We start from the raw sequence: 24,124 nt of genomic DNA on the forward strand, positions 1-24,124 counted from the left end.
TGTGTGTGTGTGTGTGTGCGCACACGAATAAATATATAGACACAGCCTGCTGGGTCTGCTTAGTGTTACTTGTATGTCTATGTCTTTTAGGGGTCACTACTTAATACGGATAACCAATTAGAGGGCTCATCCCCAGGGATGACTAATTCTTCCTGTCTCAGCAGTCCTTAGCTGCTTGTCTCTCTTCACTGAGGGGTGGACCCTTGAGGTCCCCCCCCCCCCCCGCCATGTTAGGATGTTAGTTAGTGTTGGAATTGGTCAGATCCTGTCTAGGCAGCCATACTGTTGAGATTTCATGACTGTAGCTTCCCAGTTATATCAAGACACACTCTTCCAGCAGACTTCCTGGTCCTGTAGCTTAGACTCTCTCTGCCTTTTCTTCCTTGATGGCTCCCTGAGCCTTAGAGATAGGGTAGTGCTGTGGATGTCTCAGCTGGGGCTGGGTACCACATGATCAGTTGTTTTCTACATTTTGACCAGTTGTGGCTTCCTGTAATGGTCTCCAATGGCCTTCTCTCAATTAAATTGACACTCTTTTTTAACCTCTAAATAAGATCACATTTGCAGGTACTGAGGATTAGGATTCTCACATATCTTTTCGGGGAGCCCATAAGACAACTCAGAGTCGTGGAGCAGCTTTGTAGAATGGGTTCCTTTTCCCTCCCAACCCCAGGAGAGCTCTTTCCTTTCCATCCGGTTCCTGCTTCCCTTCAGTTCTTCAGGTGAGCGCACACTAGTGAGTCAGCCGTAAGAAACAAGTCAGTGTGTGCATGAACTTGTTCTTCCTCTCATTTGACTTCTCTTCATCTCAAGCCAGTCAGTGGCATCCTGCCCAGGCAGTCACCATGCCCCGAATGCCCCAGGAAGAACAACAGAGGACAGGTGCCACGGTGACAAGATCCTCCGAGGCTGTAGCCTGTGGTCTCGGTGTGGTTGCTCTGGGGAATGTCAAACCTAAGGTTTTCTGTGTTCGTGGGCATGCTTAAAGCACCTTAAGTCACCAGTTCTCTCATTTTTATGAGCATAGGTGTCTTTGTGGAGCCGAAATAGCCTGCCAGCTCTTTTCATAAAACCATACCCCAGCCACCCAAGTAGGCAGAACAGGAGGAATCTGTGATTGGAGTGGTTGGAAGTTTACAGCCTTCAAATTCACTCTGTCAATCGTACCGGCTACTGCCAGCATCACCAGTTAGACTTGATGGAGTGTCCCTTCTCGTTCTTCTGGAAGATGGGTGAAACATATCTTAATTTCTTATTTTCTGTTGCCTAACCAACTCCAGACGTGTTCATTCAGACTTCTCAGAGGACTTAGAAATCAGAAAGCTAGTGATGTGTTTTCCAGGAGGCTCTTAGAGATGGTTGTTGCAGAGCTTGGGCCCATCGTGTGTCCAGGGCACACACATCTCCCATCATGCAACTCTATTTTTTTTAAAGATTTATTTATTTATTTATTTATTTATTTATTTATTTATTTATTTATTTATTATCTATATGACATTCTGCCTCCATGCATGCCTGCATACCAGGAGAGGGTACCAGATCTCATTATAGATAGCTGTGAGCCATCATGTGGTTGCTGGGAATTGAACTCAGGACCTCTGGAGGAGCAGCCAGTGCTCTTAACCCCTGAGCCATCTCTCCAGCCCCCTCATGCAACTCTTTTACCAACAACTAACTACCTCTTTAGAGTCTACACGTGCCTTCCCGGGCCGAGGATGTAGCTCAGTCGTAGAGTGCTTGCCTAGTATGTTCAAGGCTCAGGGTTTGATTCCTAGTACTTTAAGAATAAAAAAGATAGATAAATAGGTAGGCAGGTAGACAGATTGGTGGATGGGTGTGTGGATGGACAGACAGACAGATGGCTTGTCTTCTCACGTCTCAATGCTTGGTTTAACAGCTTTGCTTCAAGAAAGAGCCTTCCCTGAAGCCTTGCCTTGGAAGATCACCTCAAACTCTCCTCCAGTTTGCACCCCCCACAGACACACACAGAGAATAGCCACCCAGGGGTGGGGGTGATAAGTCATCTCACCTCTTGACCATTGCCTTCTTATTCTGACCGTAGTCCCCTAAAGAAGATACCTCACTCAACAGGAAAGATGGAGTTCCTTTTGACAAGGATCCAGACAAACAATCCTGTTCTTCCATGAAGAGACCAATGTCGTCCCCCCACCACCACCACCACAGGCTGCTAGATCGAAAAGGCTGCTAGATGGTAGAGACTACTTAGTAGAGTGTAGGCCCCTTGTTTAGCAGATAGAAAGTCAAAGCCTACAAAGAGAAAATGATTTTTGTCCTGCTGGTTAGAGGCAAAGGCGGGCCAGCCCAGGGAATATTCCAACTTTAATTCAAACAGAGAGCTTGCAGCAGAGTGAGAGGATACTTCTTCCTCAGCAGAAATTGCCCTGTAGCTCAGACTTGCCAAGGAACAGCAGGGGAAATAACAGGGGTTTCCCAGTGCCAGCTAGTTCCACCCACTGGATGTCACGCATTGACCTAGGCCTCCTGCCTGTCCGTTTCCACGTTAATTGAATATCCTGAAAATCCACACTTACCCCAAAATGGAGAAGAAAGTCTGGGTGTCCTGGTTTCTCACTTTTCCGGCTTCATTTTTCCCTCAGGTTTCCCATTGGGCTCTCTGCTCCAGCCTGATGTGGCTTCCTGGCATCCCTCAGACAGTCCCGGCCAGTGTGCCTGTGTGTCCCCTCTCAATGCACATCTGTCTCCCCCAACCCCAATCTCTCTCTCTGTCTTCCCACCTGACTAGAAAAGTTCTCTTAGTGTGATTAGACGAGTCATCCTCAAATAAGAATATCTTACCTCTCCAGGGGACATTTATCAATGTCTGGGGGTATTTTTCAGTTGTCACAATTAGTGCCTGGTGAAGAGAAGCCAGAGATGCCAACCATCCCAGAATGCCCAAGTCTTTATCATAAATCAAAAAGTTATCTGGCCCCCAATGCTCATAATGGTGAGATTCGAAACTCCCAATATTTCACTTTCAATTTAAAGGTCCCTCTTCCAGGAAGGCCTCTCCTGGTGCTGTAGGTTGGGTGGAGGCCCCTCCCATCATCCACAGGTGTTTCCATTCTGCCCTCGCCCTTATAATGTAACACCTGCCTTCTTAGCAGTCTCTCAACCCCCAGGAGTGCCCAAAAGGTGACACTGTAATACGACACTGTTATCTACAGAAGTGTTGGGGCACAGCCATAGCCAGCCAGAGACATATATGGCCTGCCAGCCACAGGTTAAAAACACCTGGAGTGGAGAGTGCATTGGCCCATCCCCCCACCCACACCTGCTGTCCATGTTCCACAAAACACACTTTCACCTGTTGCCCTTGGTCACAGTAGCTTGCAAGGTGTTCTTTCTTCCCGGGAGTGGTTTAGGTTTCTGAGGGCCTCAAATGCAGGTAACTCCGGTACTCTGGCACACTCTTGGGAGTCTGGCAGAAACGGTCTGGTATCCCATTTCTGCCCCCTTCTAGTTGAGTGACCTTCAGCAAGTTGCTTAGTTTCTCTGAACTCAATTTCATCCTTTATGAAAGAGCATAAAAATAGAACTTGTTCCATAGAGTTGCGGAGATTTAAAGGCATGCACAGTATGTGTGAAGGACTGAGCCCAGCTCTGACAGCGAGCCAAGGGATGCATTACTGTGAGGAGAGGGAGACTGGGCTCAGTGTGTAAGAGTGTTTGCTGTACAAGTGTGGGGACCTGAGTTCGAATCCCAGAGTGTGCTCATATGCATGCCTGTAACCGTAGCACGTAGGAAAATGTGACAGAGACAAGAAGATTACAGGTTCAGTGAGAAACCCTGTATCAAGGGAATAAGATGGAAAGTGCTAGACCACGCGTGACACCCTACATCCTCTTCTGCCCTCTGCACACACACACACAAGTGCTTATATCTATACACGTGTGTCCATGAGCCACACTTTCTTACACACACACACACACACACACCCTTGCTGTGAAGTGGGTCCCCTTGCAAACTCCCAGCCTACAGAAGAGGGATGAATGGTTGGAAGCAGCCTGTCTCTTTATTCTTAAGTTCCTCAACACTCAAAGCTGCCTACAAATGTCTTGTCTTACTATATAGGTTTACTACATGTGCCTGGAGAATTCCCCAGCTCAAGCAGAGGGGTGCCCCTAGATCACCAGCAGGTAGGGCTCAGGTCACCTCCAGCCTCTCACCCTCTCCACCTGCATCCTCTTTCAAACCCTGGCCTGGCACCCTGGCTCCTTATCTGGATTCCACGTCTCAGGTTCCACTTCTGCTTCAGCCTTTCTCTGGAAGGCTGCCTACTTCTCGGTCTCCCTGGGCGCTGCCTCCAGTGTGAGCAGGGGTTCCACGCCCTGCAAACAGCTTAGTCCTGTCTCCTATCGAGTCTGAACCCTATCCACAGTCAGGCGCCCCAGTTCCCATAGGATTTCCCTACAAGGGAATTAGGAACACTTTTATGAGCTCAGGGCCAAAATGGAGCACTGTACTTGGCTTTGCCCTTTCAGGGGCTGGGCGAGGGTGAGACTTTCCTATTTCCAGCCTCCTGTTTCCTTTCTCTGCTGCTTTAGATATCCAAAAGACTATTTTTAAAGAAGCAGAGGTCCTTCCTAGACTTCCCAGGTCAGCAAACAGAAGTGTGTGTTTAGAGATGGAGGCTGAGACCACAAGAAGGCACTGTGCCTGGTCAGAGATGTCAGACAGGACACAGGGAAGCTACACAGGAGAAATCCTTCTGCTCTGAGAGCGTGTGTGGGAGCCGCATCCCACACAGGTAGCTGTCAGTGGGATCAGCCCCTCCCTGTCAGCATAGCCTGGGACAGGGGAGAGGACGGAGGAGTCCAGGACCTACTGCTGAAGGTAGAGGGGAGGTTGTGGCATTAGCTCATGGCGAAGAAGGAGCCTCCGGTGCACCAAGAGCTTGTGACTCTGGGTGAGCAGCCGCCCTGAGGGTGAGCAGCCGGCTGGCCCTGCTGACTGGCTCTTGGCTTTCTGCCTAGCAGCTAGGAAAACCTGGTGGGTTGGTTTCTAGACCTCGTTCACTTCCTGGTTCTCCTACCCTCGGGTTGAGAGTTTGGATGGTTCACCTGTGAGTCTGCAAAAGGATGGGGTTTGGGGTTCAGAACGTGTGATGGAAGATTACTGGAAGGGTGGAAACAAGGGGGATTAGAATTCTTAAGATTAAAGCTGGGGGTGGCGGCACATGGCTCTGATACACTCAGGAGGCAAAGGCGGTAGACCTCTGTGCGTTTGAGGCCAGCCTAGTCTGCATAGAGAGTTCCAGGCCACCCAGGAGACTACACAGTGAGATCCTGTCGCAAAAAAAAAAAAAGCCTGTGTTGTGAAGATACCTGAGACAGCCACACACTGGCCAGCAGCCCTTCCTGCTCTCTGCCCAGGCTGGCCATGGGCCATGGGTGGTCCAGTGTCTCTCTTTTGCTCTGGTTTGTGGAAACAGACAGGCACCTTCCCACCTTCCTCTATCGCAGTCCTTTCAATGTGCACAATAAACCTCTTCGCTTAGTCAGTGCTTACTAAATATGGTGGAAGTGTCTCAGCAGGCTCCCAGTGAAGTGCCCAGGGCCCCAAGATGGTTCAGCCTCCCTCCAGGAACATTCTCACTCTGTCCCAGCCCTGTAACTCAGGCCAATGAGAAAATTCTTCAAGGCAAGATGCTTTATTCAAATATGGCTAATTATGGAATGAGCACCTGCTACCCTTAGCTTCCTCTTGCTGGGAACACCCTAGGGCTCCATGTCCAGAATGGGTGCTGTATGAGCTGGTCACTAGCCCATCAGAAAGCTCCCCCTCTCAGGAACTGTAGAGACAAGCAAGAAAGAAGGAGAGAGACAAAGACCTATCTTGACGGAGGACGGAGCCCATGTCCCTGGTACAAGGGAACAGAGTTATAGCAAAGTTAACAAACATCGTTTGAATGCTCCTTCCATGCCAAGCCAAATATTAAGTACTTTATGGTCCTTATTTTGTACCCCACACCCATTGACCTGATAACGAAGATCTAGGCCGTGGAGCCAGCCATTAGTTTAAACCTATCCTTGCCTCTTGCACATTGTGTACTCTCAAGAACATTCTTACCTTCTTAAAGGCTCAATTTGCTTATCTGTAAAATGGAGTAATAATAGTACCTACGCCATAATATTCTGGGGATTACATCAGATAAATGCATATAAAATGGTGAGGCACGCCTCCAGTACAAGGCAGGCAGTCGACAAGCATGAGCTAGCCTTAGTGCTATTGCCTTTGATAGCTTCTTTCTTGGGTGTCTGTAACAAAGCCCCACACACTAGATGGCTTCAGGTCACACAGATGTGTTGTCATGTGGTTCTAGAGGGTAGGAGTCCCAAACCAAGGTGTTGGTGGGTTGGTCTGTTCCATTTTCTAGAGGTCCCCTCCTGGCCTAGCCAGATGCTCTTTCCTGCCTTCTGGGAGCCTCAGGCATTCCTTGCGACCATCACAGCTGGCTGTCTTCTGTCTGTGTCCCTTCCTACTGTTCTTCCCTGTGTCCATATTCCCCTTTTATAAGGAAACCAGGCACATCATTGGGGCCCACTCTAATGACCTGCTTTTAACATGATTGCCTCTATAGAGATCCTGTCTCCAAATCAGGTCACATTCTCATGTACTGACTGTTGATAGTACCCGTGTATCTTTTAGGGGAGACATAATTTGATCTATGATACAAGGCTACATAACATGTTCAGTCATGTGATTTGTTGGTGATGAAACTGGTCCTGTAGCCATTGATTTTTAGATCACAGAAAGACTGAGGCAGCGGTGACTAGCACTGAAACATGACAGTGTTGTCATCTATACATGGGTTGGGCCACACTCAAAGCTAGCCTGGAACCCACGTGAACAGTGGGCCACAAGCTAGACTAACAGGAGGTAGTCAGAGCCTGCCAGTTTTGGTGATGGCGTCTTCTCTGTATTTTTCCTTCTTCCACAGCGTGCCTGCTCCAGGCTGAGCTGGTCAATTATGAGCGAGTCAAGGAGTATTGCCTCAAGGTCCTGAAGAAGGAAGGAGAGAACTTCAAGGCCCTTTACAGGTCTGGTGTGGCCTTCTATCATCTTGGGGACTATGACAAAGCTCTCTACTACCTAAAAGAAGCAAGGACCCGACAACCAACAGGTGAGACAGCTATTCCTGCTTTCTTATCACAGACACCCCTGACAAGTCATAGGGCCTGCTCAGTGCAGAAGATGGCGTCTGTAGCTGGCTGGGCAAGGTGGGCCCAGGAACGGCTCAGGCATAGGTAAGGAGAGCACATGGTCCATGCCTTCACCTGGGGTCTGGTTCCTAGGGACCCTGGGCACCTCTTCTCTCCAGATAAACTTGGGTTTTACCTTTTATAATTGGGTTTTGCCTTTTCCCAACTCAAAGCTAGGTCTCTTCACTCATTCAGTAAATAGACAATTTGTACCAGGTACCAGGGATGTAGATGAGAAGGTGTCGCCCCTCTTCCCTGAGTCCACAGTTGGCTGACAAGACAGATGTGAACAGAAACTTTTGATGCTAATAAGCTCAGCATCTTTCAGGAAGCATACACCAACTACTCCAATCAGACTGCATTCCTTTACATTGTGTGTTTTAGCTCTCCCATCATCCACTCATTCCCTGGGTATTTGCTGAGGTAGTGTAGTGGGCCAGGAACTATTCTAGGTGGTGAGTACTTTAGCAATGAGCAAAGAAGGCTACTGTTGTGCCCAGTGCCCTGTGCTTTCAGTCCCAGAGTTCAGGAAGCGGTGGCAAGAGGCTTGCTTAAGCCTAGGAGTTCAAGACCAGCCTGGACAAGACAAGGGAAAGTTATTTGTTTTATTTGGGTTTGTGTTTTGGTTTGGTTTTTGTTGTTGTTGTTGTTTGTTTGTTTGTTTGTTTTGAGACAAGGTCTTGTGGTATCAACCAGACTGTACTCAAACTCCCCCATCCTCCTGCTCAGCCTCTCAGGTGCTGGGATTACAAGTGTACGTGACCACACCCAGCAAGGAACTTTCATTACAAGGGAGGAAGTACACAGACAAGTAGTTGGTGCATTCTTCAGCAGTAGTAAATGCTATGAAATAAAGCAGAGTAAAGGGAACGCTGCTTTAGAGCAGGTGATCAGAAAGCCTCTCTGACGAGGTGAACCATAGGCAATGACTTTGGCCCATCATTATTGTTAATGTAGTTGGTTCCTTAAGATAGCAAGATTGCCTCCAATCCATATCTTTAAGAACTTCTCAAGTTGCAAACATCCAAGCATATTCTTCCCTTGTCTTTTTAAAGAATACCTCTCTATTTTTACGTATGGCTTGCTCGTTTCTGTACATGAAGTGTGGTCAGCCAACCATACTATAAGCAACTTTGGAACTAAAAGCAGACTCCTCCAACCGAGTCTCTCCTTGAGCACCTGCTATATGCCAGTACAAGATGTTATGCCTGGAGCTTTTAAGCATGATGCTATGCCATTTTTACTCCCACAAGTAGGTATCCCAGGCAGCAGTGTGGTCCATGCGTCGTGGTAAGTGCAGAACTCAATGATTCTAGCATGCCGGGCACCACTCAATTTAAGGACTGGGCTTAGGAGAGAATGCTTCAGTTGAGAAGTGGTTATCTGGCTGTACTTACAAAGACAAAAATAAGCATGGAGCAAAGTCATTTTAAGCTCCTAAGTTAAGTAAAACGACACATTCGACTAATGTTCATTGATCGCTGTGTTAAGCACTTTTAGGTTTCCCTCTTGTGGTCCTCACAGCACTCTATGAGAAGGGTATTATGATACCCAAGAGAATCAGTCTTGGGCAGACATGCTAATCACTGTATGTCTCCTTGAGCATTTTTCCTCCCCCCTCCCCCAGACAGGGTTTCTCTGTGTAGCCTTGGCTGTCCTGGAACTCACTCTGTAGCCCAGGCTGGCCTTGAATTCAGAGATCCGCCTGCCTCTGCCTCCTGATTGCTGGGATTAAAGGCATGTGCCACCACTGCCTGGCTTCCTTGAGCATTTAAAAAAAAAAAAAAACAATTTGTTTGCCACAGGGTCTCCACATAGCCCTGGCTGTCCTGAAACTCACTATGTAGACCAGACTGGCTTCAAACTCACAGAGATCTTCCTGTCTCTGCCTCCCAAATGATGGGATTAAAAGGGTGTGCCACAATGCCTGACTCCTGAGCATCTTAATTTTTCCAGATCCCAATCTTCCTTTGGCCATAGTGAGGGCTCGGGATACACACCTTGCAGGTTGCAATAAGAACTAGATGAGATAATGAAGGCTCAAAAACCCTATGCAACCAGGCACAGTGGTGTATAACTGGGAATCTGAGGCAAGAATATCACTTGATTCCAGGAGTTCGCGGCCAGCCTGGGCAACCCCCTCCATTAAAAATGTTTTGTTTGCTTAGGTTTTTAAGATAGGGTTTTGTGTAGCCCAGGTTAACCTCAAACTGGATATGTAATCAAGGATGACCTCAACCTGGATATGTAATCAAGGATGTTCCTCATGTTTCTACCTCCCAGGTGCTGGGATTTACAGGTATATGCTACTACATCCAACTGTAAGCAACATTTTTTTTTAAACTCAAAAGAAAATCACAAGTAGATATGAAAAATGGACATTGTTTCTTGCAAATGAGACCCAAGGGTAGAGAAGTTGGTGGCTTACCTGAGGGTTAATGCCAAGCAGACTCTCAGCTACCTGCTGACACAGGGAGCCCTGAGATTACTTCCTGCCCACCCGGTCACATTTGCGAGAGAGAAGCAGTGAGGAAAAGCCTGACATCTGGCTACCACTTAGGGCAAGGCAGAAGGGACCCTGGGTGAACGAGTCCAGTCTGTCCCCAAGTTTCAGGCCCAGCTCTTGCCCACTTCTTTGAAGACACCACCATAGTCCTGGTCGGGTCGTCCCTGAGTCGTGTTTTCTGTCCCCACAGACACCAATGTGATTCGGTACATCCAGCTGACGGAGATGAAGCTCAGCAGATGTTCCCAAAGGGAGAAAGAAGCCATGTAATGAAGACGCCTCCATTGAGCCACACCCGTACCTGACTAGGGACTTCCAGGCACCCTTGGCGGAGAGTCCCCGTGTGGGTTCTCTCCCCGGTTCTTCCTGTACCTCTTCTTCCTGTTGCTCCCCAACTCCATCTACTCCCAGTGTGAGAAGGTGAGAGGCACTCCTGGACCTTGGTGGGTGGCCCAAACATGGACTTGTCCCCTTCCCTCGTAGGCCAGCAAATGGGACGGCTGGGGAAGAGTCCCACGGACTGGGGACGGTACTGTGGCTTCTGACTTGGGCCACTGTTTCTGAGCCTGGCAAGGTGTGCGGAGCCGACAGTCTGGACCCTTCCACGCTTCTTGATGAACCAGAGCATCTTGAAGAAACTGAAAGAAAATCTGGGGCTGACGAACGGGAGAAGCGTTGTTTGAAGCAAGGCTGGGGTTGTGAATTGTCGCCCCCTCCGTCCCCTGAGCCCCCGCCACACGCCCTCCCTTGTCTAGGCTTGTACTTTCTTCTCTCCCATCGGGAGGTCGGGTCTTTGCCAGGGTTCACATGCCATTAAGGGCCTACTCTCAGTACCCTCTGGTGACCACACATACCATTCCCCGCCTCTCAGCCGGCAGGCAGCTGTGATCGCAGAAGGGCAGGGTGACAAGGGCCAAACGTTGGGGGCAGAGCGGACTGTGTAGGTGACAGGGGAGGGTAAGATGACGCCAAGGGAAAGAAAGAGCCTGGGGTGGGTTGAGGGGCTGGTCTAACTAATGGGAATAAAAGCTAATTGACGGGCATCAGTGCCTGTCATTTCTATTGAAAGCGGTCCACTCCCCCACTTCCCTTCCTGTCCCTCAGGCAGAGTAGCCTACAGCATCCCCTAAAGCCAACGACCATCGGTCCAGGACTAAACATGTTGGCCTCAGCCTTTGTGCTTCTAGGGGTAGGCTGGGATGACGGAGACCGTTCCAGGACTTGGCTTGGTGAGAATTTGTACGGCCCCCCTTTTTTGACAAAATTACCTGAACTCAATGTCTAGCACATAGCAAATTCTTGTTGAATGGATACATTTCAACTGCAGACTGGCTCTCCTGCCTTAAACTAATGGGATCCCAGCCTGGTCTCCTGACGCCCATGCTTCTCATTCGATGCTGTGTTGAAACATTTCCCGAGGGCTTACGGTCCCCCCACCATAGTACAATCTAGTCCCAGTCTTCACGGAGACAGGAAAGCTGAGAAACCCATATGAGATTATTACCAATGACACCACTAATATATATGATGCTTAACCATTTTCAAGGCACTTTCATGTATTTTTCGTGTGACTTAGTGAGACACCGTTGTATAAAATTAAAATATATACAGATGCAATAATGTTAATAGTTAGGATTTATTAAATGCTCTATCTTCAGATCTTTACACGGACAATCTCATTTCTTTCATATAATCACTCTGTGAGATATTATTCCCAGGTGATGGAGAAGAAAGCAGAAAGCCAGAAAAACTAACTTTTTTGAGGTTGCATGGCCTTACGGGACATGGCTAGGACATGTGCCGGGTCTGTCTGACTCCAGAGCTCTGGCTACTAACTGCCCTGTGCTTAGTAGCCTCTTTGTTGGACAGTAACAACGATTTGAGCAGAAAACTTTGCGTTAAGTTGCAAAATGCTCAGCACGTCTGACCTGCCCGCCTTATATTTACCTACGCAAGACAGAAAGAGACCAGAAGCCAGAAGCCTGAGCAGTGACCAGCCAGAAGAAGACAAGCAGGGCCCAGCAGTAATGTCTGTTTGCTGGTTGTCCTATTTGCTGATGGGGCAGCATGAATCTGAACAGCCCACCTGGCGTTCCTCACTGTGTGGCCAGCAGTGGGAAAGGATCACGGTTAGAGGCAAAGACTGAAGAGAAACAGGAAGCTAGAGATGGGCGATTTGTTTTCGTAGTGGCTTTGACACTGCAAGACCCAATCACTGCTGAGGGGCCCAGAAGCCAACAGCACAGGTTTTATTCACACAGCTCCCCAAATACGTTCAATGGGGGCTGCAGGAAGGTGCTAGAAATATCCAGAGGTCTACGGTGACGCTGGGGAAAAAAAAAAAGAAAAGGAAAAAGCCATCCTAGGTACCACATCCCCTGCTTCTGTCCCCGCCCACCTCCGAACCATATCCTGTCTTCTTCCCTCAAACTGACTTCACATGACCCCAACCCAAAACTGCTCTCAGCCCTGGCATATGCCCGCAGCCATCCCTTACACCCCCAATGCCATCCCCAAGCTCAGAGTTTATATGTTGACAAACTATTAGGATCTGAAGGATGAAAACGAGATCCGAGGTGGTCTGCAGAATGAGTTCCAACTGGCAGGCTCCCCCTTTGTTCTTCAATGCATTAGGAATGATTGACGCACTTAATTCCCAACAAAGGGGCCGGAGAGAAGGCTTGCTTGAACGAATGCATTGGGTCAGGGCTATACTCAGAGGGATAAAATCATTGTCACCCCAAAGAGAATGCCTGGAAAGCACAGTAAGGTGAGGACAAGTGTATAGCCGTTGTCTTATCCAGTGACTCAGATACACATGCTCGTGGGAACTCCATTCACTGTGACCCAGACTTAAGTGATGCCCCCCACCCCCACCAAAAGGAAGCTGCCTGGGGTATTAGTTAACACTAAGGGGTGGCAGGGCTGAATTTTCTGTGCATTTGTCTTCAGAGGGCTGTTTAATCTTCCTTCTTCCACATTTCCCAAAATAAGGACTGTACTGGAATTCCGGACTTGGTGGGTGTCATTGTTGGACTGCGTAGACAGCACTCCTCATGAATCTGACCTACATTGTGATCTGCCTGGACTTTTGTGAGAGACCCTTTGACATAGAACTTACACTTTTTGTTGAGTTACGGAACCCTCCCATATGTATTGTAAAACATTTAAGGGAAGTTAAGGATGAAACTCAGCCCATCAAACAACCACATTTTTATCCTTTTGGCCCATCTTTCATTCTCCTTGGTATAAATGTGGACACACACTCTCACCAGTTTTTGTTTGTTTTTTTAATGAAGAAAACTTGGATTGTGCTGTATATAGTCTTTAATAACTTACTTTTCAAATGTGTATTTATATTTTAGAATATGCAATATATGCACAAATAGACAAAATTCAAATAGTACACAAAGTCTGTAGTTGAAAGTAACTCTTTTCCCTTGTCTGCTCACAGCTAGTTTCCCTCTGGTTTCTTGTGTACCCTCCTAAAGATACGCGTTTTTTTCAAAGCTATGTATATATATTCTTTTATTACTCACGTGCAATAGCACATCAGATACTTTTTCCTCTGTTGCCTTGTGTAATACATCATGGGCATTTCGGCATGTCTTTTGGGTTTTTCTGCTAGCATCTTCATGATATGGGTGGATCTTTATTCTGTAACCTGTCCACAAATACAGATGATTTCACTTGGTCCCAATCTGTATTGTAAATAACGTTGTAACTGACGTTCTTGTCGCTAAATTTTGCACATGTCTATGACGAGTTCCTTAGGATATAATCCAAGAAGGAAATTGCTTGACTATTTTCAAGGATTTTGATACATGTTGCCAATGCCCTGTAGAAAGTTTGTACCAAAACACTGTCCTATTTACGGCCCCCAGAGTGTCCTGCTCTCTGGGCCCTAACAAGTACTAAGTATTATCACTTACCACATCTTTGCCAATTTGATAGGCAAATGACAGTATGTCAATGGTATTTCAACTTATTGCTTCAACTTTCTTTGATGGTTGGTGAAGAACATTTTCATATGCTTATTGGCCATTTGTATTTCCTTCCTTGTGAATTTTCTATTTATTTGATATTGGTATGTTTATCTTTATCTATGCTTATCTTTATTATCTGTTTGTAACCTTAAGAATATTATTTTCATCAAGAAATGCTGCGGATATGCTTTCCAAGTGCTTTGCTTTCATTTATGGTGCTTTTTGACATACATAAATTCCTAATTCTGCAATTAATCTGTTCTATATTGCTAGCTTTTCCTGCCTGTATCTTAGACCCTCGTGCCTAAGAGGCAGTCCAAGCAGATGTTCCCACAGCTTCAAAATGCTTCGTCATGTCTCATCGCTCCTAAGATAAAAACCAAACCTCTTAACGTAACACTACTGTCCAGCTCTAACTTTAGCAGGCTCACCTCTGGCCCTCTAAAGGTATCCTCCACTCCATAGCCATGTCGTCCTGAGCCATTGAGCTGGGTCTGTGAGACTTTCCATCCTGGCCCCTGTGCCTTGTTGGACATTCCTCACACTTCACCCCATCTTTACCTTGTCACTCTTGTAAGCGCTAACCCAGGGTCACTCTGCAGACCTTAGTCTGTGTTCCTAAGCAAGGCCTCCCTACCTCTGCCCAGTGTCTGCCACAACTGGTCAGAATGTCCTCTTCACATTCACCTCTCCCCTGCCTGGGTGTTTGTTCCCCAAAGCAGGCGCTCAGGTTTCTTTGCAGCTAGAATGTCTGACAGTTGTAGATGTTTGGAAGCTGCTGAGCACAGGATCTGCAGTGGACAGTGGATTCGGCCATGGATATTGCTTGTGGTATAATGCAGGGCTGGGCTAGATTTATGCTTCTGAGAAATGAAAACTTCCTGTAAGACTTGAGTGGCAAGGAAGCCGCGTACTCCAGCCCTTGCTTTCCAAAACACCATAATCACTTAAGCTTTTTAAAAGTACATGCTCTCAGGTTCAGCCTCAGACCTGATGAATCAGACTTACAGGGATAATGCCCAAGACATTAGAGTGTTTAGAAAGTTCTGATGACCAGGCATGTTAAGCAGCCAGCCCTGATAAAGACCAGCAGACTCATTCCATTGGCTCCATCACTTCAAACCACGTGACGTCTTACAGTGGACAGGTGATGCTTTATCAGAGGTAGTTGCTTAACTTTCTGACTCTCGTTTTCCTAACTTACGTAGAAGGGTGTTGTGAGGATTAAGAAATAACTGACTCCCAGCTAGTGTCTGCAACAGAGCGCAGAATAAACAATCATTTCTTCCCCTACCCTATTCTGCCTCAATTTTCCTCATTTACAGTGTGACGGTACCTCTATGCCTGCCCTCCCTATTCTTACACTCAGCACTCTAAAAGCCCTTGGGTAATTCTGGGCAAAGAGGTGGTAGGAAACAGAGCGAGCCCCATATGGAGTCTTCACGCCCTCTCCACAGCAACCGATGGGAAACATTCCAGTGACTTTTAGAACCCGCTGCCCTCGGGTCGTATCCAAAGAGCAACGCCGTTTTCTTCCTGACAATCCACCCAAGAGAACAAGCAGCCTCTGCACTACGAGAAAGAAGCAACTATTAGGAAATTGCCCACTCTCCTTCCAGTGCCCTTGGTATCCCCATCATGTGACCATCGTGCAGTCAAATCACTGAAGGGGCAGCTGCTTTGGGTAAGATGTTCCCCCCTCCGTGTCCAGCACCAGGCAGCCCAAGGCAGGTGGTGGAGGCAGAGAAAATGCACTCTGTCCATCAGGCATGGCATAGTTCAAATTACAGAGTCAGCATGAAAAGTCCCACTCTAAATGGACTGAAATTGGATTCTATTAAAAACCGCATGAAGCAATGCCTTTGGCTATTAATATTTGCTAAGACATAGAAGAGGGAGGAGAGGGTGGAGGCCTCTGAAGAAGGTTGGGGCTCAGCTGCTGTTGAGTAGCTTCTCTGGAAGGAGGCCTACACTGGTCTGTTTTTAAAGTCTCAAAGAAGGTTAGGCATGGAAGGAAGCAGGAAGTGAGATCGCTGTACCATATATATATATATATATATATATATATGCGACTGGTCAAATCCAGTCTGATGACCTATCCAAGATCACACAGCTTGTAAGTAGTTCAGTCAGAACTGGAATGTGGGCCGGTTTCCTGATGATAAATAATACTCTTTCCCCTAAACCAAAATATACTCACAAAGCCCCTAACTTAAAAACCGTGTATTTTAATGTTGTGAATTGTTTTGCTCGGAAGGAAGTAGAGACAGTGTACTCACTGGTTTATCCCTCCACTCGGTACTTGTCCCCGCCGCTCTTCAGAAGGTCCAGTGGTTAGTAAGGAACTACCTCTGCCTGCAAGACACGGGCAAGAGGGGAAGTAAGCAGTGCCAGTTCATGTGGGAAGTGTCACCAAAGACAACGGGGCACACATAGAGAGGGACATCTATACCAATCCTGAGGGCGCAGGGAGGTTTTCCTGGGACAGCCTGGATGGTAAAGGAGAGAGTTTGCATGCTGGTTCTTTGCTACCCTCTTTAGGTCCAAAGACTAAGAAATCACAGAAGACAGCAGTTTTAGCTGGTCAGGTCCCTCAGGCAGCTGTTCGTGTTCTCTTTGAATAGAGTTAGAAATTAAGACTAGTGCTTCCCTCAGCTGGGAAGATGGCTCAACCAGAAGGGAAAAAAAAAATGCTGACTGAGTTCAAGGACCTGAGTTCAAATCCTCAGGTGCATATCTGTAATCCCAGCACTGGCCAGTCAGTCTAGCTAAATCAGTGACTGTGGTCCTTTGAACGAAAAGGCCCCCATAGGCTCCTAGGAAGTAGCTCTATTAGGAGGTGTGGCTTTGTTGGAGTAGGTGTGGCCTTGTTGGAGAAAGTGTGTCACTACAGGTGGACTTTGAGGTTTCAAAAGCTCAAGCCAGGCCCAGTGGCTCACTCTTTCTTCCTGCTGCCTGTGGATCCAGATGTAGAACTCTCAGCTGCCTCTCCAGCACCATGTCTGCCTGCATGCTGCCTTGCTTCCCACCATGATGATAATGGACTAAACCTCTGAACAATAAGCCAGCTCCTTCGTAAGAGTTGCTGTGATGAGTTCCTGGCCGCAGCAACTCTAAAGGCTTCGAGGTAGTCTTTCCAACCCTAACAACCCTCACTCCACACGTCAGAGAACCTATGTGAGAATTGTGCCACCTTCTAAGTCTATCCCAATTATGCACTCTGGAGCTGGGGAAATAGCCACAGGATGAGATTGGGGGCCCAATAGACCTACTGTGAGTCAGACTTCAGCCAATACTCCATTAACCACCTGGCCCCCATAAGCCCTTATTTTAACTGGAGGGCCACAGTGTTTCTTGGGAATCCCCTGGAATCAGTGTCAATTCAGAACCAGTATCCAGCAGACCTGGGAAAGTCTGGCTGTTTCCATTCTCCCAACATACAGTTAAGTCCTGGTTCAGCGAGAGTCTGTCTCAGAAAATAAGGGAGAGCATGTTAAAAGACACCCATGCTGGGCGGTGGTGGCGCACGCCTTTAATCCCAGCACTCGGGAGGCAGAGCCAGGCGGATCTCTGTGAGTTCGAGGCCAGCCTGGGCTACCAAGTGAGCTCCAGGAAAGGCACAAAGCTACGCAGAGAAACCCTGTCTCGAAAAACCAAAAAAAAAAAAAAAAAAAAAAAAAAAAAAGACACCCAGTGTTGACCTCTGCCCTCCATGTACACATGTACACACATGTGTACACATGAGCATGTATATAGACACCACAAACACATACGTTTTTAAAGACCTGATTTCCCTGAGGGGGAAATCCTGTAACAGGTTTCATACACTGTAGCTCCCATAAGCACCTTGGATGGATCCTGACATGGTCAGTTCTCACATCTCTGCCTCTTCACTCTATCTAAAGTTGTACTGTGCATTAGATACAGTAATGTGACCGTCTTCTTTCTAGTAGTCCCAGATTAAAAGGTAAAATCGAAAGCAACCTTCAATAAGAGTCTATTAATAAAAACAAAGCTTAGAAAACTGCCAAAAGTATTCAGAAACCAATTCCACAAAAGAAGTACAGAATCAAATACTCCAAATACTGCCAAACATTGCTGGAAGGAGATGGAGGATGCCCAAATAAGTGGAAATATATCTCGTGTTGATGACATGGAAGACTCAGGCTTGTCCAATGCCAATCCTTCCAGCCAGATCTGGAGATTCAACACTGTTCCTATGACTGACAGAATGATCCTAAATTTCCTATAGAGAGTTAAAGAATCTAGAATGACCAGTCTAAAAGCAGAAACAAAAAAGCATCAGGGACTGGAGGGGTGACGCAGTGGTTAAGAACACTCACTGCTTTTTTTCTGGGGACCCAAGGGTGGTTCCTAGCACCCACATCAGGTGGTTCACAACCACCTATGACTTCAGTTCCAGAAGATCCAATTCTTTCTTCTGGCCTCTGAAGACACCTGCACAGATGCCACACACATACATATCCTCTCTTAAATAAACTCAAAATCACATCTCCTGCTATCTAAACTTACCATGAAGCTGTAATAATGAAGACAATGTGATATTAACAGAAAGGGGGACAGTAGACCAATAGGACAACAGAATAGAATGAGAATTCAAAAACAAGTCCTGACATTTACAGTAAATTGATTTTCTACAAGGGTACCAAGACAACTGAGTGAGGGAAAAACTGTCTTCTCAACAAATGGTGCTGAGTTGACAAGATACCCTGTTCCAGGAAGTGATGTGAGACCATCACACTATACACAGGAATCCACTCACCATGGACTGCCACCTTGAATGTAAGTGCCAGCATTAGAAAACCCTTTGTGACTAGGGTTAGGTAATGTCTCCAAAACACAAGCAACAAACAAACAAACAAAAACGATAAACCAAACTTCACTGAAAACGGAAAATGTACTTCAAAGGACAGTTTCCAGAAATGACAGCCCACAGAAGTCAGGGGAGGCTGCAATTAGTGTGTCCAACAACAACAACAACAAACTATATCCAGAAAGTATAAAGAACTATTACAGGGGCTGGAGAGATGGCTCAGAGTTTAAGAGCACTGACTTCTTTTCCAGAGGTCCTGAGTTCAATTCCCAGCACCCATATGGTGGCTCACAACCATCTCTGATGAGATCTGGCACCCTCTTCTGTATACATAATAAATAAATAAATCCTTAAAAAAAAAAAAGAACTATTACAACTTGGCAGTGAGCACAACCTGATTTAAAAGGGGATAAGAAATCTGAATACACGGTACTCCAAAGAAAATAGGCAAATGCCAACACCCACATTAGCAGATGATCAATAACATCAGCGAAGTACATATGAAAACCACAATGGGTGACCACTTTGTGCCCTTCGGATTGGCCCATCACATGGTTAACAAAAGGTTCTGCAGCGAACAGATTTCCCCTAGGACCAGTTACATCCATTTGCTTTCCTTATCACTGTGACCAAATATCGGTCAGAAGCAACTCGAGGGAAGAAGGGCTTCTTTTGATCTCTAGTTTAGAGGGTACAGTCAGTCCATCATGACAAGAAAGACATGGTGGCAGGGCTGACTTCTCCCGTCTGTGGTACCAGGAGCTTTTGGGGTGCATGATTACATCTTGGCAGATTGGGAAGCAGAGAGCTAGACCAACCTCTACCCTCAGAGCCCACCCCTATGGCTCTGCACCTGCCAGCTAGGCTCCGCATCCAAACCTTTCTATGATTCCCCTGCCTTATTTACTTAGGGTTTCTATTGCTGTGAAGAGACACCATGACCACAGCAACTCTTAGAAATGAAAATATTTCATTGGCGCTAGCTTATAGTTTCAGAGATTTAGTCCATGATCATCATAGCGGGAAGCTTGTCAGGGTGCAGGCAGACATGGCGCTGGAGAAGTAGCTGAGAGTTCTACATTTGGATCCACAAGCAGCAGGAAGAGAGTGACACTCGGCCTGGCTTGAGCTTCTGAAACCCCAAAGGCCCCTGCCCTGTCAGTGACACTTTCTCCTATGGGGCCACACCTACTTCAACAAGGCCACACCTACTTCAACAAGGCCACACCTACTTCAACAAGGCCACGCCTACTTCAACAAGGCCACACCTACTTCAACAAGGCCACACCTCTATGACCACCCCTCCCCAAAAGATGTGAGACAGTTAGGAGCGGTCTTCAAATCTTCCCCCTAATTTTTCAAGCCTGGGCTCAGATAAAGCCATGTCTGTTACCTCTGTAGGCCCAATGGTTGAGCTATTACAGCGGACGCTGAAGTTGGGTCTGGTTAAGTCCCTCGGGTGACTGACTACTGGTGTGCTCTCTGAATGTAGTCGGAGGATCAGCCTGGCCTGTGATCCTGGATCCTTCAAGCACAGCTCACTGGTGACCAAATGTTCAAAACATGAGCCTGTGGGGGACATTTCCCATGTATCTTAGTCACTGTTCTGTTACTGTGAGGAGACACCATGACCAAGACAACTTATAAAATAACGCACTTAATGTGGGGCTTGCTTATCGTTTCAGAGGGGTGAGTCCATGGCCATCACGGCAGGGAGTGTGGAAACAGGCAGGCAGGCATGGTGCTGGAGCAGTGGATGAGGGCGCACATCTGATCTGGAAATTGCAGGCTCAGAGAGAACGGGCCTGGTTTAGGATTTTGAAATCTCAAAGCCCATCCCCAGTGACATAGCTCCTCCAACAAGGCCACACCTCCTAATCCTTCTTAAAGAGTCTCATGGGAAGCTGGGTTGTGGTGGGATCGGCGGCGGCGCATGCCTTTAATCCCAGCACTTGGGAGGCAGAGCCAGGCGGTATCTCTGTGAGTTCGAGGCCAGCCTGGGCTACAGAGCGAGTTCCAGGAAAGGCACAAAGTTACATAGAGAAACCCTATCTCAAAACAAAAGAGAGAGAGAGAGAGAGAGAGAGAGAGAGAGAGAGAGAGAGAGAGAGAGAGAGAGAGTCTCATGGGGAACCAAACATTTTAATATATGAGACCATTCTTGTTCAAACCACCACAGCATGGAAACTATTGTTAGGGTCTGAAAGAAGCCCCCAAGAAAGACCAACAGTCATGTATGCAATTTAGCAAGAGCGTTTATTTGCACCATGATGGGGTGGCAAATAGCAACCCAAAAGTGGGGTCGAAATCTCCTTTTAAGCAGAGTTAGGGGAATTCTAGGGAAGAGAGATTAATCTGGTATTGATTGGTGGAGGAAAGATTAGTCTGGGAGCTGATTGGTGGGATGCTGTAGTAGTTAGGGGCCCATTGGTGGTGGTGGGGTCTAGTGTCTAGGGGCTTGTTGACAAGAGGGTAGGGAAAGCTATCTTTAGCTAGCAGAAGTCTGGGGGACATCTGCTGAGCCAGCAGAAGGGGCTTCAGGGCACCTGCTGAGCTGGCAGGATTCTGGGGGGCACCTGCTGATTGGTTGCCCCTAAGTTGTGGTTTTCCTGAGAATTACTTGCTCAGCTCCAGCTTGTGCTAGTGAACTGAAACTAAGGTCTCGTCCATGTCAGGGCTGCTAGGGGAGCCTGTTATGGCCCTGGCTTGGCCATCCAGTCTTTTCAACTATAATACCCAGCAGTTCCTCTGGAAGTTTATATCCAAGATACCTGAATGCTTATGTCCACATAAAAGTCTATACACAAATGACCATAGCAATGTTATTTATAGGGGCCAAAAAGTGAAAACAACCCAGATTCCCATAAACTTGCCAATGATCAATAAAATGTGGTCAAGTCACATACAAAGACTCAGAGAGTAAAAAGTAATAAAGTACTGACATGCCTCAGAATGAACTTGACAAGATACCAAATGAAAGGCATTGTGAGATAATCTTTTTTTTTTTAGCTTTTTAAATTTTTTTTTCATTTTTTTTAATGCCAAATACCGTTTATTGAAAGAGGGAGGAGGTCTTAAATACAGGCTTATAGCACAATGGGAGAACCCCGGAGGGCAGAAGTTCGCTATCGATGTTTTGCAATCTTGTATCTAAACTGTTAACGCCCAATATGCAGGATACACAGACAAGGAACTTCCCTTCAGGAGGGTGGAACCCTGCAGGGAATTAGCATAGAGAGGATATCAAGGTTAAGGTCTGCAAGCAAGGCAACAGTTACCCAAAACGGGAGCCAGGGCCCTACAGGTCCCCCTTTTACTAAAAATGAGCTTCTGACTTAGGTTGCTAGGGATGTCAGCAGGTCACCTTACCCGTCATGGAGACACTGGCCCAGGCCACACAGGCGCTCTGTCTTAGGTTGGTGAGTGCCCCCTAGGCATTACCCGTCTCTGAATACTCATGTGAGATGATCTTTTTGTACACTGTGAAGATGTATCTCTGCCAAGGTACCTTCTGATTGGTTTAATAAGGAACTGAATAGCCAATAGCTAGGCCGGAGAGGATAGGCGAGACTTCTGGGCAGAGATAGGAACTCTGGAAAGAAGAGAGGCAGGATTCATTCGCCAGACACAGAGGAAGTGAGATGCCTGGTACTGAGCAGAGGTAATAAGCCACGTGGCAGAATGTAGATTAATATAAACAGGTTAATTTAAGTTTTAACAGTTAGTTTGGAACAAGCCAAAGCTAAGGCCAATCTTCCATAATTAATTCTTATTAATTATAGTAATTATTAATGATTATAGTGGTTATTAATAATTAATATTCATTATTAATAGTGAGTCTCCATGTTATTATTTGGGAGCTGGTGGTCCAAAGAAAGTCCAACTACAGAAAGGACCGGGTCACAACATACCCCATATTACATGATTTCTAACTTATATGAAATGTCCAGAATAGGCAAATGACAAAGAAAAAAAAATGTAGCTGGGTGATGGTGGTGCATGCCTTTAATCCCAGCACTCGGGAGGCAGAGCCAGGCAGATCTCTCTGAGTTTGAGGCCTGCCTGGTCTACAGAGTGAGATCCAGGACAGCCAGGACTACACAGAGAAACCCTGTCTTGAACCCGCCCCCAAAAGTTGCAACTTCTTAGGGGACAGAGTTAAGGGGTTGGAAGGAACAGGACTTATATCCGAGGGTTGTGGGGCTTTTTATCAAGGTAATCAAAATGTCGTACAACTGATTGTGTTGATGGATACACAACACAATTAGCCATTGAAATGTGTACTTTAAATAGGCACATTCTATTTTTGTGGTTGTCATTGTTTCTGAGACAGAGTTTCACAATGCAGTTCCTGTGGGCCTGGAATTTGCTATGTAGACCAGCCTGGCTCTTGAACTCACTAAGATCTGCTTTCTTCTGCCTTCCAAGTACTAGGACTAAAGGTGTTTACTACCACACCCAACAGTACATTTATCTTGATAAGACTCCTAAGATCGTTTATCTAGCCCAACAGAGCTAAAATGTTACCATTTCATAAAAAAATACTTGGAAGATGAAACAGTCACCAGACTGCAGGGACCTTCCTGGTGGTTTTATTCCCGATCCTTCATGGAGTTCCCAATGCCATCATTCCCAGACTCTTCTGCAAGCTTCCGCTCAGCCAAGGAGGAGCCAAGACTGCTTGCTGCAGGTGAGAAGAGGCCTGTTCCATGAGCCTCCCTCTGCTGGCCTCACGTTGACCCACACAGCCTTTATAAGGTGCCATTTCATATGCCCAAACTTACCAGGTGCATGTCTCTTTTAAGAAGATGGGGTTTATCATAACCCCATCCTCACAGAATCTCCTTGAGGATTGCATGTGATAATACACAGAAAACGCCGTGTAGAGAGTACAAAGTCAGCACGCTTTAGAATTAGCTAATTAAAAACAACAGCACAGTCATTATTCTGCCTCCCAGTTTTAACAGAGAGCCTGGTCCACAGCCAATTCTTGGGAAACATCCTTCTCCAGAAGGGACCCTTACTCCCTTGAGCTGATTCCGGAATCCTAACTCCAACATCAGTTCACTTCCACTGGCTGGAATTCACCCTTCTACACCTGCAGGCATCCTCAGGAGCTTCCACTCACAGCCTGCTTTTGGCTCTGTTCAGAGCAAGTTCTTCAGTATGTCATCAATCCAAATAGTTAAAGACAGTCTCTGAGCTCTCTCACAGTCTCCCATTTCCCTAGCCTGTATATCCTTGGTTTCTTCAGCTCTTCATTTCACAGACTTTCCCTCTCTAAGCCTTAATTTTCAGTCCTTAAATGCGACAGACTGAACTGAGAAGAGACTTCTGACATTGGGACTATTTACATACATGCTTGGCTTTGTTATCAGATCATCTTGCACAGTGTGCAGTGTGCTCCTGCCCTATCTTATATTTGTATCACTGACTTTTAATTATTGTTATAATTATATGTACAGTATCCCTACCACTATCCACACTTTCACTTTGTGTTATTTTGGTTACCTGTGGTCACTGTGTCTAAAAATACTAAATGGAAAAGTCCATTTTAAAAAAATCCATAAA

At 46.6% G+C, this 24,124-nt stretch overlaps 1 protein-coding gene across 1 annotated transcript in view; it reads left to right on the forward strand.

The window, feature by feature from the left end:
* The window catches only part of Ttc9 (tetratricopeptide repeat domain 9), a 37,581-nt gene extending 24,352 nt beyond the window's left edge, over nucleotides 1-13,229 (forward strand). The window contains exons 2-3 of the mRNA XM_028877459.2: nucleotides 6,966-7,148; nucleotides 9,924-13,229. Coding sequence (XP_028733292.1) covers nucleotides 6,966-7,148; nucleotides 9,924-10,003 — 263 coding nt within the window. The 3' untranslated portion in view covers nucleotides 10,004-13,229. The remainder of the gene's footprint in view (nucleotides 1-6,965; nucleotides 7,149-9,923) is intronic.
* The last annotated feature ends 10,895 nt before the right edge of the window (nucleotides 13,230-24,124 follow it).

The sequence above is a fragment of the Peromyscus leucopus genome, chromosome 14 (genome assembly GCF_004664715.2).
Source record: "Peromyscus leucopus breed LL Stock chromosome 14, UCI_PerLeu_2.1, whole genome shotgun sequence".
NCBI classification, from domain to species: Eukaryota; Metazoa; Chordata; class Mammalia; order Rodentia; family Cricetidae; genus Peromyscus; species Peromyscus leucopus.